General features: G+C 41.7%; 1 protein-coding gene across 2 annotated transcripts; it reads right to left on the minus strand.

Moving 5' to 3' along the window:
• Positions 1–442: 442 nt before the first annotated feature.
• Positions 443–17,670, minus strand: RNF8 (ring finger protein 8). Of its 2 annotated transcripts, none has more exons than XM_081904100.1 (8): positions 17,377–17,668; positions 13,929–14,057; positions 11,140–11,877; positions 6,680–6,742; positions 4,968–5,057; positions 4,552–4,659; positions 2,869–3,073; positions 443–789 (listed from the first exon to the last, which is right to left on the minus strand). In XM_081904100.1, the coding sequence occupies exons 1-8, from the start codon at positions 17,497–17,499 to the stop codon at positions 587–589; spliced, it is 1,659 nt and encodes a 552-aa protein (XP_081760226.1). In that variant the 5' UTR covers positions 17,500–17,668; the 3' UTR covers positions 443–586. The 2 variants fall into 2 exon arrangements, with proteins under 2 accessions (XP_081760226.1, XP_081760227.1); XM_081904101.1 differs by having other exon boundaries at positions 604–789; positions 2,862–3,073; positions 17,377–17,670.
• Between the last annotated feature and the right edge of the window lie 1,125 nt (positions 17,671–18,795).

Raw genomic sequence — 18,795 nt, forward strand, 5'->3', positions numbered from 1 at the left:
ACAGTTTTGACTGTCTGCTCAATTTTGGCAACAGAGCTTGAGAGAAAGTGATTAAGATGCTTTTCTGGGAAGCTAGGTATCAAACTCTTTGGGGCTTAGGGCATGGTAAATTTAACCTTGACAATTTCTCCAGACTTATGCAGCTGTAAATATCCTTATTCTCTTTATGAACCCATGAGTCATGTGTAAACAGCTTTCTGACACAAAAAGCAAATATGTACTACATCAGGTTACACTTAAGCAGTTATTTAGCTGATGAGCTGGCACTCTCCAACCTATTAGGAGGGAAGCAGTTAAATTTAAGTTTGGTGGTACATTGTCAACTCCAAGAATTTTCATAGCAAGAACAGAAACATGGGTTTAGTCACCTAGTATTAAAAATGGGTTTGAGCCTAACAGTTTTCAATCGTACTCTTCAGAGATGAGGACATTGCACATTCACTTAAGAAAAGAACAGGACCCTGCCAAGCCCTTTTAATCCACAATTCAAATTCCAGTCTCTTCATTGTTCCAAGTGTCCAATCCTTTCTCCCAGAAAGCATCCAGAGCAGGCTCGAAACAACTGCAAGGGTACGGTGCAGGTATTTCAGATAACATGGTGGCTGTCAGAGTCTCCCTCATAGTCATCACTTTCAAAGCTGCTTAATGACATGATGGACTGCACAGATGTAAGGCTACTGCTCTCGCTGTCTAATGTTGAGGTAATGCTACTGCTCTCGCTGTCTGAGGACGTGCTGAGAGTACTGCTCTCACTTTCTGACGCTGGGTTCTCCGCAACAACCTGCTTCCCTGCAATTAAAATACACAGATAAAAAAAAGAAAAGCAAAAGTGATTTGAGGCAAGTGCAGGAATACCCAACCAAAGGATTTAAGTTTGGGAGTATATTTGTTTTTCAATGGTGCAGGAAAAATACATTTAAAAGTACAGTATAGGCAAAGGGTAATGAGGACTAAGGGGGAGTGGGCTTTGCTTTCAGTACTCAAGGGTAAAACTTTTATATTCTGCACAGCTCTGGTCTTTCATACTGAATACTGTCTCTTCCCTTGGACCAATGCCCACTCTTCTCTCAAGGAAGTACACAACTGTCTCAAACACAATGCTTAAAAGCACAGACAGGGTTAGAGAAGAGGAAGAAAGAGAAACAAAGGAGACACAATGTCTCAACATAAAATCAATACAGAGGTGGAGCAATGCAAGGTGTCTCTGTCTAAGCCACTGATGGCCAAACTTGGCCCTCCATTGGGACTACAACTCCTATCATCCCTAGCTAACAGGACCAGTTGTCAGGGATGATGGGAATTGTAGTCCCAAAACAGCTGAAGGGCAAAGTTTGGCCATCACTGGGACTCTAAGCTGAACTCTAGACTGCTTGACTGCTTGTAGCAGACATGCCATCCTCACTTGCAAGATAACAGTTAATCAGTTGGTCCTAGGGAGGTGGTCCCCAAATTCCAACCCCCAACCACCTGAAATGGTCTTTTCTGCATGTTGTAGCCATTATAATGTGCTGTGCTAGAGGCTACATGATATTAATTGGGTTTTTATTGCTTCTTTTATTTCTTATATATTGCATTTTATTTAATTGTATTACAATTTGAATTCCATAGAAGTCAAATTGTAATACAACCCAATGCAAGATAACAAAAGGAGCAATAAAAATACAATTAAAAATCAATACGAATATTTCATATAACGTATATTTCATATAACGTATGTACTCTCTCCCATCTTCAACCACAAATCCACAGACCCACTGCAGACCACCTGAATGAAGCTTCCAGGTAGTCCATGGACCCCATTTGGGATCCCCTGTTCTAGAGCATAGTCTGAAGTTATAATAATAATAATAATAATAATAATAATAATAATAATAATAATACCACCTTTATTGTCCATGTACAATATGTATACAATGAAATTAACTGAGCCTCCCTCCCCCCAATTCAGTCCCATTGCACTCTGTGTGCTTGTCGCACAACACACCAACCCCGAAAGTCTGCTGCACTATATTATTTTCCGTTCAGCAGCCTAACAGCCCACAGATAGAAACTGTTTTTTAGCCTGTTGGTATGACTGATTATACTTATATTTCCCCTGCTTGAGGGTAGAAGATTAAAGAGGTGCTGGCCGGGATGTGAATCGTCCCTGAGAATTTTTCTCACTCTCCTAAGGCAACGATTCCTTTCAATGTCATCTAGCAGGCTCGGGGGACAGCCCATGATATCATGTGCTGTGTTCACCACCCTCTGTAAAGACTTTCTGTCCATGGCTGTCAAGCCAACGTACCACACTGTGATACAATATGAGAAGACACTTTCTATTGTGGACTGGTAGAAGGAACTAATAAATTGTTGTTTAACATTGTTCTTTCGCAAGACCCTGAGGAAAAGAGTCTCTGTTGGGCCTTCCTAACCACCTGAGTTATATTGTTTTTCCAAGTAAGGTCTTCACTAAGGTGAACTCCCAGGAATTTAAAGGAGCAAAGCTAGATTCTAGTCAGTGTCTTCTCAGCAGCTGCATGACGGAAAAACGAATGTAAATATAATAAATAATGTAAGCAATGCTAGCATGAAATGAAGAAGTTGGCTGAATTAGAAGATTAACCCAAATTGCAATATCTAAATTTTTCTAAGTTTTTGTATCTTTAGGTGTGGGTGGCTGGATGTACAACAACCTTGCTGTTAGCTTTGAAATGCTGTCTCCAAAACAGCATCTGAAACTGAAAAAGCTTTATTCATGAACAGAAATAAAGCAAGGCACAGAAACCTAACTGTAGTTTGCTATCAATATATTTCTAATTAAACACTACACTACGCAGGTGCCAAGGAATGTTCAAATGCCTTAGGAATGGAGGACCCACCTCTCACCTTTTCGCTCTTGGATGAGGGAAAGGTGGCGATGCTTCGTCTCATCATCCAGGTTTTCCACCATCCTATCAATACAATTGTCCAGAACTAGCGATCGTGTCTTGGATAATATCGTCCCTCTACATATTGGACACTCCAGCTTACGCTTCATCCATTCATTGATGCAATAGGAGCAGAAGCTGTGTGCACAGTTGAGAGTGACAGCCTGAAAAGTTCATATTATATATAATACATTAGATTAGGATTTCTATCCCGCTTTATTTACAGAAGCTTCAAGGCAGCTCAGAATGGAAAATAAAATTCAAAATACTAAAAACAATGTAAGAAAATGAACTGTCAGAACTGGATAGCTTGGCTGGTTAGAACATGATGCTGATAACACCAAGGTTACAGGTTCAATCCCTGTATGGGACAGCCGCATATTCCTGCATCGCACAGGGTTGGACTAGATGATTCGCAGGGTCCCTTCCAACTATGATTCTATTAAACATCCACATAAAAGGATAAAAGAGGAAATGAATAAATGGAAACCAGTAATATTGTGTGTGTGTGTATAAAAACTAGGAATAACGTACAGTGGTACCTCGCAAGACGAATGCCTCGCAAGACAAAAAACTCGCTAGACGAAAGGTTTTTCCGTTTTCGATTTGCCTCGCAAGACGAATTTCCCCTATGGGCTTGCTTCGCAAGACGAAAACGTCTCGCGACGTCTAAAAACAAAGACATGTTTTGTTTATAAAGTTAATTTATTTTCCCTTCAGTTTTTGAACTGCTCTTTACAGTATGTGTGACTTTAAAGAGCAGTTAATAAACTGTTGTTGTACCAAATTTGGCTTTGTTTAGACTTTTTTTGACCATAGGAACGCATTAATTGATTTTCAATGCATTCCTATGGGATTTCGTGCTTCGCAAGACGAAAAATTCGCTAGACGACAAAAATTGCGGAACGAATTAATTTCGTCTTGCGGGGCACCACTGTATTATTTATTTGTCGCTATAAAGGAAATGGACTTAGACCTGTACATTTTTGGAAGCAATTATTCAAAATTGAGATTTTTGGAAATAATCTGTATACTTATTTTTAAAAAGTAGATTGATATTTAACATATTTTAAAGGTATGTTAAAATGTGATAATTGTGATGCCAATGGTCTTTTAGTAAGATATTGTAGGATTATTGAAAAGGATTATTATTATTTTTTATTATTACTATTATTATTACTGTATCATTATTGAATATATATACTGCCCTATACCCAGGGGTCTCAGGGCGGTTTACAGAATAAAATCAAGATATAAAACCACAAAATACCTAATAAAAACAACAACCCAATAGCCCCCCCCAAAAAAGAACACATTTTAAAAGGGCATAGGATGTATTTATATAATAGAATGTGTTGCATTAAATGATATTCTAATATCTGTATTATCTTTTGGAGTTTGTATAGCATGTATAATGTTTATTCATTAAATCAAATGTTTATTTAATTCTTTTAAAGGAAATTGTGTAAATCACACGCATATCCCTTCCATGCTCACAGAATCATTGGATCCAACCCACAGAAATCCCAGGAATAAAAATCGGGTTCAGCAACTTTCAAACGGATTTGGTGTCAATAAAAGGGGATTAAAATATATGTATACTTACCACTGCTTCTTAAAGTTTTTATCTTTCAAATCTTACCTCAATGAAGTGTTCAGAGCAAATAGTACACTGCAGCTCATTCTCCAGCACATCATTCATGTGGCTCAAGGCCTCTTCCTTTTGTGCTCGTGCCTTCTCCTTCTCTTCCTGTAGCCCAGAAGAAAACGAACCCAAAAACATCAGGTAAACAATGGTAGAAGAATGAGAATGTATTGGGCACGTGAGACATACTTTCCGAAAGGTGAAAACTTTATTAAACTTAAAAATCTGCACAAAACAAAATGCCCCTAAAGTTATATACAGCTAAAACCCTCCACTTCACCACAGTGTAGAAATAAAAGCAAGGTGGTGCGAACCTATGGAAAAGCAGAGAGCAACTTCCTTAAGCTGCAAAGTGGGAGGCTTTGGAGTAAGGTCTAAACTTCGACTGCTGTGTATTTTTCTTCTGTTCATACCTTAGTCTCTTTCAGTTCCCTGTCCTTGGCTTTAATGATCTCTTCAAAATCCTTCTTGCTACGGCTCAGTTCTTCCATCAAAGCACGATGCTGAGAAATAAGATACCAAACAGAAATTCTCATTAACATACTAATTAGGAATGCCAGATTCTACTTCGCATCCTGAAAATATGTCAACCCACTGCATGAATACAACTCATTTCCTCTAAATAAACATAATCCGTAAAACATACACATAAGGTAAAGGTAAAGGTACCCCTGCCCGTACGGGCCAGTCGTGTCCGACTCTAGGGTTGTGCGCCCATCTCACTTAAGAGGCCGGGGGCCAGCGCTGTCCGGAGACACTTCCGGGTCACGTGGCCAGCGTGACAAAGCTGCTCTGGCGAGCCGGCACCGGCGCAGCACACGGAAACGCCGTTTACCTTCCCACTATAAAGCGGTACCTATTTATCTACTTGCACTTAGGGGTGCTTTCGAACTGCTAGGTGGGCAGGAGCTGGGACCGAAAGACGGGAGCTCACCCCGCCGCGGGGATTTGAATTGCCGACCATGCGATCGGCAAGCCCTAGGCGCTGAGGGTTTACCCACAGCGCCACCCGCATCCCATACACATACTTAAAACTTATTTAGATTAGAAAAATGAATAGGCAAAAGGTACGTAAGGATGCTGCTAACTGTACAAAGGTAACCAGATGAACTATACAAAACAAAGTTAAAATAAAATTAATCATAAAATACAATTAACAGCAGTGTATCACACCCAGTTAACCAGATAAGGCCACGCCGACACTGCTTTGAATACTTGCAAAAATAGGAAGCTGTCACCTGAATGACCATAAAATGGGAGACAACCGGCTTTCTACTACAGGTTTCATAGACAGGGTGCCACATCGGAGAGGCCCTTCTATACGGAGTGGCTCCCTAGCCTATTCTTAGTGAGGACACCACAAGCAGAGTCTCATGCACAAACCTTACAACTCAGGTTGGATGGTTCTGAGGCAGGTGTGCCTTCAAGTATTGGGTCCTAAGCTCTTCAACGTTTTGTTCACTGATACCAACACCTTGAATTGGCCCTAAGAATGTACTCATACATATAACTATAACATCAGGAGCTGAATGAACATTTATAGGCCAGCGGTAATTCCCATGATTGTAGCACCTGGAAATAAGTCTGCCTTCAGTCACAAAAGTAGCGACCATCCAGTTTGGGAACCTGTGGTCCTCCACATGTTGCTGAATTACAACTCCAATCCTTGACCACTGACCATGCTGGTTGGGATTGGTGGAGGAGTCTAACAACATCTGGATAGCAACAGGTTTCTACTCCTAGCAAAGAGCTTACCACACATTTCCTAAATGTTCCTCATGATAGAAAAAGACCCTCTGGCCCAGGTAACATTTTGTGAAGGTGTGCCAAGAGGGAAGAGAATGTGCTGCAGCAGTGGGATGAACAGTAATAACTTACAAAATGATGGGACCAAGCCAAGAAAAAATCAAATTAAACAAGCCATCATTACAGATTGCTTGTGGTTTTGATACTGTCTTTTCTGTTCTTCCTAATCATCCACTATGTTTGCTACTTGCAGCCAATCAAGCATGTCTCACTGCAAGAGGCAGAACTAAGCATCCTGGCAATTCGCCAGTGGGGGTAACATTTGAACATCCTCAAGCGATACAAACATTGGAAATAACCTAACACTGTGCTACGTTACCTGCACTAGAACCTGGGTCAGTTGTTCCTTCAGTCTCCCTTCTCCTTCTTCCTCTTTTGCTCCCTAAACAATAAATAAGAGCCTGTCAGTCAAGTAAAGGAAAGACATATAGAACTAAGAACAACAAAATGAAGGATAACAGAAGCTAGTGCAAAATATGCTAAAAGGAGTCAAACAAGTTTTCTTCCATGCAGTTATAAAATAACAATAAAATGGCTGCTGCCTACACAAAACTGAAACCTGAAAAGGAAATCTTCAATTATTTTTATTTTTACAGTATTCCTAATCAGAGACACATACCCCTATACAATACACTATCTCAGGGGTCTGCAACCTTTAAGACAAAAAGAGCCACTTGGACCCGTTTCCGAAGAAAAAAACCTGGGAGCCGCAAAACTCGTCATTATAAAAATAACTTTTTTGTCACTTTTTTATTATTTCTTTGTTTGACCCCCTCAGAATTACTCCTCCTCATAGAAATAAACGTTAAATTAACAAGTTACCTTTTTTTGGTGTGTGTTCTTCACTCCCCTTCAAAACAGTGACCAGCGTACATGTCCCTTACAATGTAGCGGGCGGGCGGGAAGGTGATGTCGGGACGGTGCATGACTAACACACGCACCACCCCCATGCGACGTCACAGCCAGTACAGCGACCGCCACAGTGGGGAGTGTCCGGGCGCACAATGCGCCTCCTCCCCTCGCTAGTATCCGCCCCGGAGCTGCGGCAAAGGTGTAAAAGAGCCACATGCGGCTCCGGAGCCGCGGGTTGCAGACCCCTGCACTATCTAATCATGTAATGCCTAGAGTATCTTCACTTGTTTGTTCTCTCTGCTGTGGTTGTATAGGCAAGGGAGAAGGGCCCTAGCTCAGTGGTAAAGCATCTACTTTAAGTGCAGAAGACCCCAGGTTCAATCCTTGGCATCTCCAGTAGACAAAACTGAGACAGATAGACCATTGGTCTAAATCAGCATAAAGTAGCTCCCAATGTTTCTAACAGGGAAGGAAAATAGCCGGAGCAGTGTCTTCTTTGCTCCCTCCTTGCTTGTGTTATCACAAGAATGTGAATCATTGACGGCTTTCTCCTTGGTGGAAGAAGCAGTCACCTACAATAACTGTTGCAGGCAGTGGATGTTATAGCTGCTCTACATTGTTGGAAGAGCAGTTTTAAAAGTCCTGCTTGCAGGCTGTAATGTGTAGTCTTTATGGACATTAACAATGTCTACTAAACTCATTGGAGCTTTCCAATTAGCAAAAATTGTGTAACATTAGGCCACAGTTAGGGGTGTGTGCTGCTAACACACACTCACACAACTAGTACTGTGTGCTTAGCTGTCTTCACTGCCCTTAATAGCTGCAAAAACTTCTCTCAAACCTGCCACCCTCATAGGCAGACTTGGGGACACAGAGAGGTCTTCTCAGTGGCTGCTCCCAGACTCTGGAACTCCCTGTTTTTGCTATTCTTACTTTATCTGTAAGCCGCCTTGAGTCCCTGTCAGGCAAAAAGGTGGGGAATGAAAGAACAAACGAATGAATGAATGCAGTCCCCATATCTGAAAGGATTGCCGAAAGGACTGAGGCAGCATGGCAGAATGTATGTGACAGTCACAACCCAAGAAGCTGCCCAGTTCAATTCTACCTCTTCAAGAACAAGCTTGTTCCTGCACCTCTGACAAAGTTCTGGGGGTGTGGCAGGAAGTCAATGTAATGGTTCTCCCCTTGATTGTCCCACCAATGGTGCTAGGAGGAACAGACAGGACACACAGCAAAACCTACTGCCCCTAAGCTACCATCATGCATACACTATCAATGGTGATGTTTTACCATCATAAGCGCAATACAATACAGATGATACAATGTGATAGAACAAAGCTATTAAACATTTTGATGTAAATAAAAACAATAGATTGCAAGCCACATTTCTTATCCATTCATAATCATTTGTGAGCATCTGCCACAAGCAATAACATGCTTGTTCACTGAAGTAACGTGTGAAGCAGCCATGAATCACTGTGTTTTAGCAGACAACCGTTATTAGTTGTAGGTTTCTCTTAGGTCACAAATCTAAGGAATAGTTGGCTTTGTCAAAAACAGAAAAGAGATTTCTTTCACACTTAGTGGGAATGTGCAGAGGTGAGTAAAATACTGGAGAATGGTCCTGGAGGTAATTAAAAATATTTTTTCAATTTAGCACACTTAGAGATCCCATCATATGTTTATTAAATTATTTTAAAGACAGCTTCCTTTGATAACTAAACAATTTGTTATATGTTCATATAGAACTATAAACCTATAAAGAGCTGGAATCATATATGTAAAAACATGAAAAAGGTAATCAAAGTTAAACAGATTTTTAAAGACAAATTAGTGAACAACTGGTATTGGTGAAGCTTACTGCTTTATTTTTCAAAAATCACAAAATTATAATATGATCATAGTGAGTTAGAATTACAATATATTAAGAGGAAATTAAGTATTACAGACATGGAGAATGTGTTTATTGAACTATGAAATAAAGAGCTGGGATAACACCATGGTTATAATAGCTAGGGCATTAACCATGATCTAGCAATTTAATTGCACACTCAGGCTATATGCACATTGGTGCCTTGAAATACATTGAGGGGGTTTTTCCGGCAGTGTTTCAGGTTGCTTTTTTAGGTTGTTGTTCATGCCAGAGGGGGAGCGGGGATGTCGTCATCTGATGCCCATTACCTAATTTGTTTACCCACACTGAACTCCAATTCACTGAAGCTGTCGCTGAGAGCTGCCTAAGAGCTACAGACCTCAGCTTCACCATGGCTTTCATTTTTTAATCAATGGAGGCTGTTTAGAAGAACAGCAAACAAGACTCCAGGATACCTATGGATTGTGGCTAACTTCATGTCTACTCAGGTTCAAAGACCAGCAGTGGGAGCGCACTGGAGCCAGAGAAGGGGTAATGTGTGCACAGCCTACGCTATGGTTACAAACTACAGTGGTACCTCGGATTAAGTACTTAATTCGTTCCAGAGGTCCGTTCTTAACCTGAAACTGTTCTTAACCTGAAGCACCACTTTAGCTAATGGAACCTCCTGCTGCTGCCATGCCGCTGGAGCATGATTTCTGTTCTCATCCTGAAGCAAAGTTCTTAACCTGAAACACTATTTCTGGGTTAGCGGAGTCTGTAACCTGAAGCATATGTAACCTGAGGTACCACTGTACCAAATGAAGCCGTGTTATACCCTGCTGTGATAAAACTCGTTGGCTTTCTTTCACAGACGGAAGGGGAAGTTCTGTTTTGCCACCCATCCTATTCTTATCCCTTCTGTAGCAGGGGCCATGAGGAATAAAACAGGGACAAAGATAATTAAACACAGTGTATTTCCATTGTTCATTTACTGCTAGACACTTTCCTTAGCGCTACTACTTCATCAGCAGGAATTTCAAGCAGAGTTGCTGATGGAAGAACTAGAAGTATTTTAGGGTCAAAGCAAAGAACAGTATTGTAATCTCTACTGAAGTGACTGTGCAACTAGTAAGGAAGAGAAGCAATATTCTGCTAACTACTGTGCCCATCAGACAACAACAATCCATTCACTTCACATCTTTTTTATTGAACCCATAGCTCTAGGAGAGAGAGGCCTTGCACTTCAGTACTGATCTTCTGGTGTCCATCATTCAAATACAGTAAGCTGTGGCTCACAAGCCAGTAGATGCAGCCATGTTAAAAACACATCAAGTATCCTGAGAGCAACATGTCCATTGTTGCTGATCTTGCTATCTTGCCTAGTCTCACCAAAAGATGCACCATCTGCAGAAATGCAACTCATGTGTCTCACTAATCAATGGGCTTTTTGCAACACAAGAAATTTGAGGAAATTAGGACAGGGAGCAAACAATTCTCTCTTTGCCAATCTCATCATAAAACAACTACAGTGAATTTTAAAATGCTGCGCTTATTTTAAAAAATACAAACTCTACGGTGAAACAGGACCAAGTGTTGACTCCTTCATGCATAGTATTTTTATACATGTGATAATTTTTGTATGAAATAAGGTATGGCACATGACTGGGCAGCCTAATCAATGTATGAGCACTGAAATAAGTTACCGCAATACACTGTGTACATGATGTTGCACATGCTTTTTCCTTGACGTCAGATATTTCAGTGTAGGAGAAATGTCATAATTAATCTACTCTGTGCTAATAACTAAACCAGCTGGGATTTTTAAGCAGCTAAACTATAGTTTCAAACAACTTGGCAACACTGTTGAAAATAGCTCATTAGGCACACTAAATGGAGGACTAAGAAACCTTAGTGCTGAAAATGAAGGTGTGGTGGTTTGGGAGACTATGGCAATGCTAAAAATGCTAACCTTTCCCCCATCCAATCATTCTTGCTTAGGCACAACTTCAACACTTGCAAGTTTTCAAATGGTACATGAGAGTGGGTGGGTGAAGTATCACAGCTGCACCTACCTCCAATTCTTCACAAACGGTCTTCTGCAACTGCTCCACTTGCTGCTGTTGCTGCTCCTGCTCAGTGCATAACTGCTCCCTCAGTTCCTGCAATTCCTGCTCCAAAACCTGGATCTCTACAGGAGCACACTTGTTCATTTGCCTCACATTCAGGACAGCTGTCTGTTTCTCCTGCATCTTGGCTTTTAGCTTTGTCATATCTGCTAGAGTTTTCATTATTTGTTCCAAACCATTCCAAGACTGTGCCAAATTTGGGGCTTTATGGTCCTTAGAAAGAAGAGCTAAACCATGCTCAGGCGGAATGGTGCTACAGTGATTTTTCTTCTTCTCCTTTTTACTGGGCCTTGGAGAAACCAACACTGTTTCCATGTTTTCTGTTGTTTGTCTGGACAGTTCCGTCCTGCCTCCCTCACATTTCCCCAAAGAGTCATTTTCTGAAGACACCCTGTCTCTTTTGGTTCTGGAATTGGAAGGCCCTTCCGCTCCAGATGCCTCAGATTCCTCCAAGCTAATTTTACGCTTAGCCCTCGTGTCTTTCGTTTTCTCTGTCAGCTGGTCATTTTTCAGCGCCAGAAATGGACTGACTTTCTTCCAATCTTCCCTTATTAGTGTATATTCATACTCAGCTGTTTCTCTGTTTTTAAAAGGAACTCCTAATTGGATATAGTCGCCTTCGTGTAAGAGATAGGGCCGTGATGGATCAATGCGTTCACAATTCAGCCAGACCCCATTTAGACTCTGGGGAAGATAAAAAATAATAAGAGAGAGCTAGGAAAGGTGCTTGTTTTTCTGCACATCAAAAAATAAAACAAACAGACCAGAAAAACAAGCCAGCAAGGAAAACCTGGCACTCCTCAAATAATACTGCAAACAAACAAAAAACAGTGATCCAGCACTAGAGTAGAATTAGCATGAGACACAAGCAGTATTTCCCACTCCAACAGGAAACATCTGAGCCAAGAGCAGATTTTGTATTTTATGTATCCATGCTGATTAAGTGATTTGTCCAGAAAACTAGCATTGCAATCCTATGCACATCTAATCAGAAGTTAGTCCTAGACTTACTCCCAGGTAAATGGGACTGTAGCCCAAAGAAATTTATTACAACTCCCTGAGAAGATAAATCAAGATTTAAAAACAACAGCCCCTGGTACACATGACACTCAAGACATGATTTATATGTTGGAAATGTGGCAAGTCTCTCTTCATCAGCTGAACTAACCAAAATCTTTGGGATCTCCACACTTTAAGCTGGGGTCACGAACCTGTGCCCCTCCAGATGTTGACTCCAACTCTCATCAGCCCCAGCAAGCACTGCCCATAGTCAGGAATGATTAGAGGTGTAGACCAACAACATCTGGAGGACCAGATTCACCACCCCTGCTTTACACAACTCTTCCAAAAAAAGTGTGGGGGGGAATAATCGAAAAGATATTTGCGTTATCTTTAAAAGGACAGCACATACAACAAGACAAAACAGCATCCAAAGCAAAATGTGAGACACAGTGTGGTAAAATGGGCAAGAGTGCTGGGTTTGGAACCAGGGATTACTGGGTTCAAATGCATGGCCACTCACAGCCGCCCCAACCAACCCCACGGGGCTGCTATGTGGATGAAAAGGGGTATCTCTCAAATGCTCCTTGAAAGAAAAGGCTGCCATAAACTCAATAGGTGAGCTAATGCAAGCCACGTTTTCAAACTCTCTCTCAGCATTACCACCCACCCCCTCTGCAAGAAAGAGAACACTGGCTTTTCCCGCTATAAGGATTACAAGTAGATAATGCATGTTTTAACACTTCTGTAGTACTTTTAAGTATTAAGTGCCACAATCATCTGAAATTCAGTATACAGTAACTGCAGGACCTTATTGGTGATGGCATCCAGCTACGGAATTTAGAACTTCCATCTCACTTTAGCAGTTTGTTCAGGTTTTTTGAAGAATATTAACACCAGAGCTTGTGGCTTATTTTTTACTTGTTTTACTGGTTAAGGTTATAAGTACTACATCTTTCTCATGTATATACTGTATATTTTATATATTGTTTTAAAATCCTATGTGTGCTGCTGTAGGATTTCTATTTTTTATTATTTTTATTATAAATATTATTATTATTACAAGTACTACTATTTTGTGTGCCACAGGCTTCCCAGGCAACCAGCCCCGCTACCATGGCAGCTCCCCCGAAAACTTTCCATAAGTCTGTCGGCCTTCCTGAACAACAATGTGGCTGGTTTCACTGGTGGGAAGGGGTGACAGTGGAAGGAAGAAACTGCACAAAATTGGACAGAGAAACCTTGCACTCACATAATCTTAGGATACCACTCATTATAGCTACTTCATCAATTCTGCAGTCTAGATGATAAATTCCAAGTACTATATGAAAGAAAATAATCCTATACAGTGGACCCTCTAGTTATGTACCACTCTGGTTACATAACTTTCAGGTTATGAATGCAGCAATCCCAGAAGTGTATACTTCCAGGTTTCACCATGTGTGCATGCACAGAAGCAGAATCTCTAGTTACATTTTTTTCGGGGTGCACACGGACCCCCGGAACGAATTAAATTCATATCCGGAGGGTCCACTGTATTACTGAGGTAATTCTCACAAAGAAAGTCTACAGAATCAGGTATACATTATCACAGCCATAAACTGTTCTACAAACTGCATACAAAATAAGCTTTTCATGTAGTTCGCCTGGCACTCCAGCTTTCCTGATCACATTTTCAAACTGGATTCCACATTCAGCATCTTTCAAGTCAATTCATTTTTAGTAACTTTCCGTACCTTGTTATCAATCACTGTCCACTGCCCATCAGTATTTTGCTGGAAAACACAGTGGTTCCGGGAGATCATCAAAGGACAGGATTTTGACATCAGTTGGTAAGTAGCACCAGTTCCTCGACCTATACTTACCTAAACAAACAAGCAAGCAAGCAATTAATAATCTCCTTTACCAATATCTCAAACATATCTATTCTGGATTTCAATGCTGTGAAATGGGTATTTCATTAGTTTCTTACAGTAATTCAAGGGAATACATTAAGCCACCATACAAGTATTCCTTTATTTTAGTTGCAGTGCCAAGATTGTTTGATATGTCAATGTTGGTTGCAATGAAATACAGGCATATAAAAAGATGTTTTCCTGGATGCCAAAATGCAAGTTTGGGGCAAGTACTCCTTAGTGAGAGAACCCCAGCATAAATTTAAAATCACAAAATATGCAGCAAAGCATGGAAATATATGCTGTTAGACCTTTAAAATATGCCCTTCTAAGTTCTTCCCAAAGTTCTCCTCTTCCTCTAACATTGAAAATGGCCACACATTTGGGAAGTTAAAAATGGTTTACTTACAAACTCTTCAAAGCTCAGATTCATGTACTTTTCCATACAGCATTCAGAAAAAGTTGCACAGGTGGTATAGCAACACAGCAAGCAGTTCAAAATATCTTCACACACTGAGCTTCTCTAGCAGACTGAGGTACAACAATAGGCTTGATTGCCTTTCCCTTAAGGTGAGAGCTAAGCTAGCTAAGCCTGGCAGGTAAGTTTACTCTACAACATTAACCTCTTCATTAATTAGACCTAAACATGTTATCCCAGTCAACACATTTTTAAAACCTGTGACCTATTGTTGTTGTTGTTCATTAGTTTTCCACAAATGAGTATTTGTTTATTTGTAAAAAGAGCTATTTACTCAAGCAGGCAAATCCAAGGTAGCCTAACAAACAAGTCTGAGTAGCCAATAACAGCTGAGAATGCCATTGCAATTATAAATTCTTCTAAATCCCATTTAATTCAGCTTTAGGCCTGTATTAAGCAATTGGACATTTATTCATTTTTTTCTATGAAGATCAAACTTCAAATTACATTAACGTAATACTTAACAATCTGGACTATGATGTCAATATATACAGTATTGTAGATAAACCCCTTTCAGGTTACATTAAATACTTCATTTCTCCTTCACCCCAAAGCTCTGCAATTGATGCATGGCTTTCAAAGCACCTCCAGGGACTTAAAAAGAGGGAAGGCTTGTCAATATATTTTCAAGCTGCACAGCTTCTATATGATGAGGGATTCTTGGAGACTCTGTCCTGCCTTCTGGCTCTTGTCACAGTTCAATCTCACCATATGGCTTCAGAGATTATCATGTTCATAAGTACAGAGCCTCCAAGTAACAGACACAGCTGACAAATCACAGATTTTCTCCATCCTGTCACTTGTAAGGTTATCACACTTTTCGACCAAAATAACTGGACATGAACAATCCTTTGAAGATCTGTCATATCTTTCATTATAGTACCTTGTATTGGTTCTTGTTGTTTATTTTTAGGCACTGTGAGCCACTAAGGAGGATATAAATTTTAATAAAAGCTTGAAACCTTCCACAGCATTTGTTCCCAGAATTATGGTTAACATTTTAATCAGGCCTATGGAGCCTGAGACTCAAAGTCAAAATGTATCCATGGGCTTGAGAACACCTTTGCTTTTGCAATTCCATACTGATAACAAAATCAGAAGGCTTATTTTGCTGCTGATGCAGGCTGCTGTTCATTTATGAACAGTGAACTGCATTTCGCTTGGTGTCAAAAGCTTGCAGGCTGGCTTTAGATTATGCTAACTACTTTGTCATAACCAGCAAAGATGTTCACTAGATTTCAACAGATGGGCAAGTGTTAAGTTAGGCAGGCGAAACTTTCTTTTAAACTGCCTTATAGAGGTACAAGTGAAGGTCAAATCTTTTATGATGAAGATGTGCCAACATGGACACCTCTGTGGCTACAATCTTAAGCACATTCAGGAGAGCAAGTACCATTTAACTAAGATATAGCTCAGAGCGAAGATGCTTAAGGTGGTCCTGTTACAGGTGATCCTGTAAACGCTTACATCACTTTAATCTAGATTCTAGAAGGAAATGAAGCAATGTTTGGGCACACATATGAACTGACCCGGACGCCACAATCATATGAGGGTGGTAACACAAGAATGGGTCTTTTCTGTGATGGCTCCCTGTTTGTGGAATGCCCCCGCTAGGGCGGCTCGCCTGGCACCTTCATTGCGTATTTTTAGGTGTCAGGCAAAAACACTCTTCTCCCAAGCCTTTGGCCAGTTAAACAATGTACTGTATGACCTTTTAATCTGGGTGTGCATGTGTTTGTTACTGTTATGCACTTCTGTGTTTTTATATTGTAAACCACCCTGGATGAAGGACGGTATAAAAATTTAATAAATAACAATAATACTGGATGGAAATTACAGGGTAGGGCAACAAACCACGTTTTGGCCCACTAGGCTGACTGTTGAGGGCTTTGCTTTATTTGCTGTTTTATTTTGGCAGTTCACTGCCTTTTTATTGTATTAATTGGCTTTATTGTTTTCCTGAATGTTACCCTAAAAGTTTAAACTGAAAGGTGGGACAAGCACTTTGAAAACAGAAGAAGACGACCCATTCAGCCCCAGCTCTAAATTTTGGCCTTTTAGGGCTGACCTAATTCTGCTCTGGACCATAAAGAAGGCTGATCGCCGAAGAATTGATGCTTTTGAATTATGGTGCTGGAGGAGACTCTTGAGAGTCCCGTGGACTGCAAGAAGATCAAACCTATCCATTCTGAAGGAAATCAGCCCTGAGTGCTCACTGAAAGGACAGATCCTGAAGCTGAGGCTCCAATACTTTGGCCACCACATGAGAAGAGAAGACTCCCTGGAAAAGACCCTGATGTTGGGAAAGATGGAGGGCACAAGGAGAAGGGGACGACAGAGGACGAGATGGTTGGACAGTGTTCTCGAAGCTACAAACATGAGCCTGACCAAACTGCGGGAGGCAGTGGAAGACAGGAGTGCCTGGCGTGCTCTGGCCCATGGGGTCACGAAGAGTCGGACACGACTAAACAACAACAATTCGGCTCAGACCGAGGCTATGGGGAACCATGGGGTGGAGAAAGGACAAGAAGAAGCTTCAGTTAGTGGGCTGAGAGGGATACGGTACAAGAGGCAAATGAGGAGGTTAATATCCGCCTCCCAGCTGCTTTATTGATCCCACAGCCCCGACCCGGCCCCCTCAGCTGAGGGCAATTCGCGCGCTCCCCTCCGAGGCAAAGGAGGGCGCAGTTCCAAATGCGGGCAACAGGAGGCGCAGCTTTCCTTTCTCTTTCCCTTTCCCTTCCCAACACAGTCCCTCACAGCCCCGGCGCTCGAGGATGGGGGGGCAGCTCTCGCCGCGCTCTCTCTCACCTCGCTGCCGTCCTCCAGCAGCAGCCACTCTTCGCTCATCCCCACTCGCTTGAGGCACCAAGTTTGACCCGGCCCCCCTGAGGGGCGAGAAACCCTGCTGTCCCCGCCAACGCACTCCGCCATCTTCCGCGGCCCGCGCGAGCTGCAGGCAGAAGCAATCGCTCGGTTCGGAAGGAACAGATCGGCTCCGCCTGCCCTAGCTCTTTTCTTTTTTCCCCCCCCTTTCCTTTAAAAAAATAAATAAATAACTACGAGCGGCTTCATCTGCCCCTTACAAAGATGGCCACTTTAACGGGAAACATCCCCCGCCCACTGCTGTAACAGACGAGATCAATCGATGCCAGAGGCAGCCGCTGCAGCCGCTGTTATTACGTTAGTTTGTTCGTGAGCTGTATCACAAACAGGCTTCAAATGTAGTGGGGGGGGGGGGCGGCGTTTGAAGGAGGTCTTGCCAACTGCCGGCCTATTTAAATAATAATTCGTTTGCTGTGTATACATTTACTTTCTTTCTCGTCTGAGTTTATTTGATTTTAAGGAGACAGCTTCCGCTGCTGCTGCTCTCAGGTTTAGCAATGTTGTTGGGGGGGGGAGGGTGTTACTTAGAAACAGGCAATATTTCAGGGGCTGCAATCCAAGCAAAACAGATTTCGGGAACCTTTGGCCTGCCAGGTGCTGCTGAACTAGAACTCCCATCACTCCCAGCAAGCAGGTCAGTGGCCCTGGAGTGCTGGGAGTTGTAGTTCAGCAACATCCGGAGGGCTCGAAAGGTCTCCCACGCCGAGTACAGAACGACTTAAGGATGGGGGGGCGCGATTCCCACTGAAGCGAAGCCAATAAGGTTTACTTCTGAGTAGACACGTAGAGAATTGCACTGTGAGGGCAGCTGCAGCACGGTATATCGCCTGCTGTCACAACTCTCAGCAAAACACAAAAAGGAAAAGCATTTGGGCTGCCTTTATAAACTACAAGAGAATGCACTAAGCATGTACAGTTTCATACTTATGAAAACTGCACATATTCAGCGTACTTTTTGTAATCCATGACAGTTTATGTAGTAATGTATGTGTTTGTCTTTATAATGTCTCTCTGTTTATTTTCTGGTACCTTATTTCGTGCATTTTAAGGGAGGAAGCCGGGCGAGGGACTGTTTTGGGAAATGAACCAGGCCCCCAACCCACCCTCCTCACCTTAATGTGGCCTTGGTGCTCCCAGCCAGCACCAGGTGCTAGAGTTCCCTCAGAAGTGTAGTCTATGTGGCTCCTTTCATGGACACTCAACTATTATGCTAACCAGATCCAAGAGTGAGAAAAGTTCAGAAAATATGTCTCTTAATTTTAGTAAAGTATGAATTTATTACAAAATAGGGATGCTTGTGCTTTGTGGACTGGCAGATCTGACTGGCAACAGAGTCGTTTCTAA

This window comes from Podarcis melisellensis (assembly GCF_964234715.1).
Source record: "Podarcis melisellensis genome assembly, chromosome: 3".
Taxonomy (NCBI): domain Eukaryota; kingdom Metazoa; phylum Chordata; class Lepidosauria; order Squamata; family Lacertidae; genus Podarcis; species Podarcis melisellensis.

What these genes read in the sequence shown, in the direction of transcription:
- RNF8 (XM_081904100.1), bottom strand. Translation starts at nt 17,499, where the DNA reads ATGGCGGAGTGCGTTGGCGGGGACAGCAGGGTTTCTCGCCCCTCAGGG. An exon ending in GGACAGTGATTGATAACAAG is followed by an intron (nt 11,878 to 13,928) that starts GTACGGAAAGTT and finishes TATCTTCCCCAG; the next exon opens with AGTCTAAATGGGGTCTGGCT. An exon ending in GGGAACTGAAAGAGACTAAG is followed by an intron (nt 4,660 to 4,967) that starts GTATGAACAGAA and finishes TCTGGGCTACAG; the next exon opens with GAAGAGAAGGAGAAGGCACG.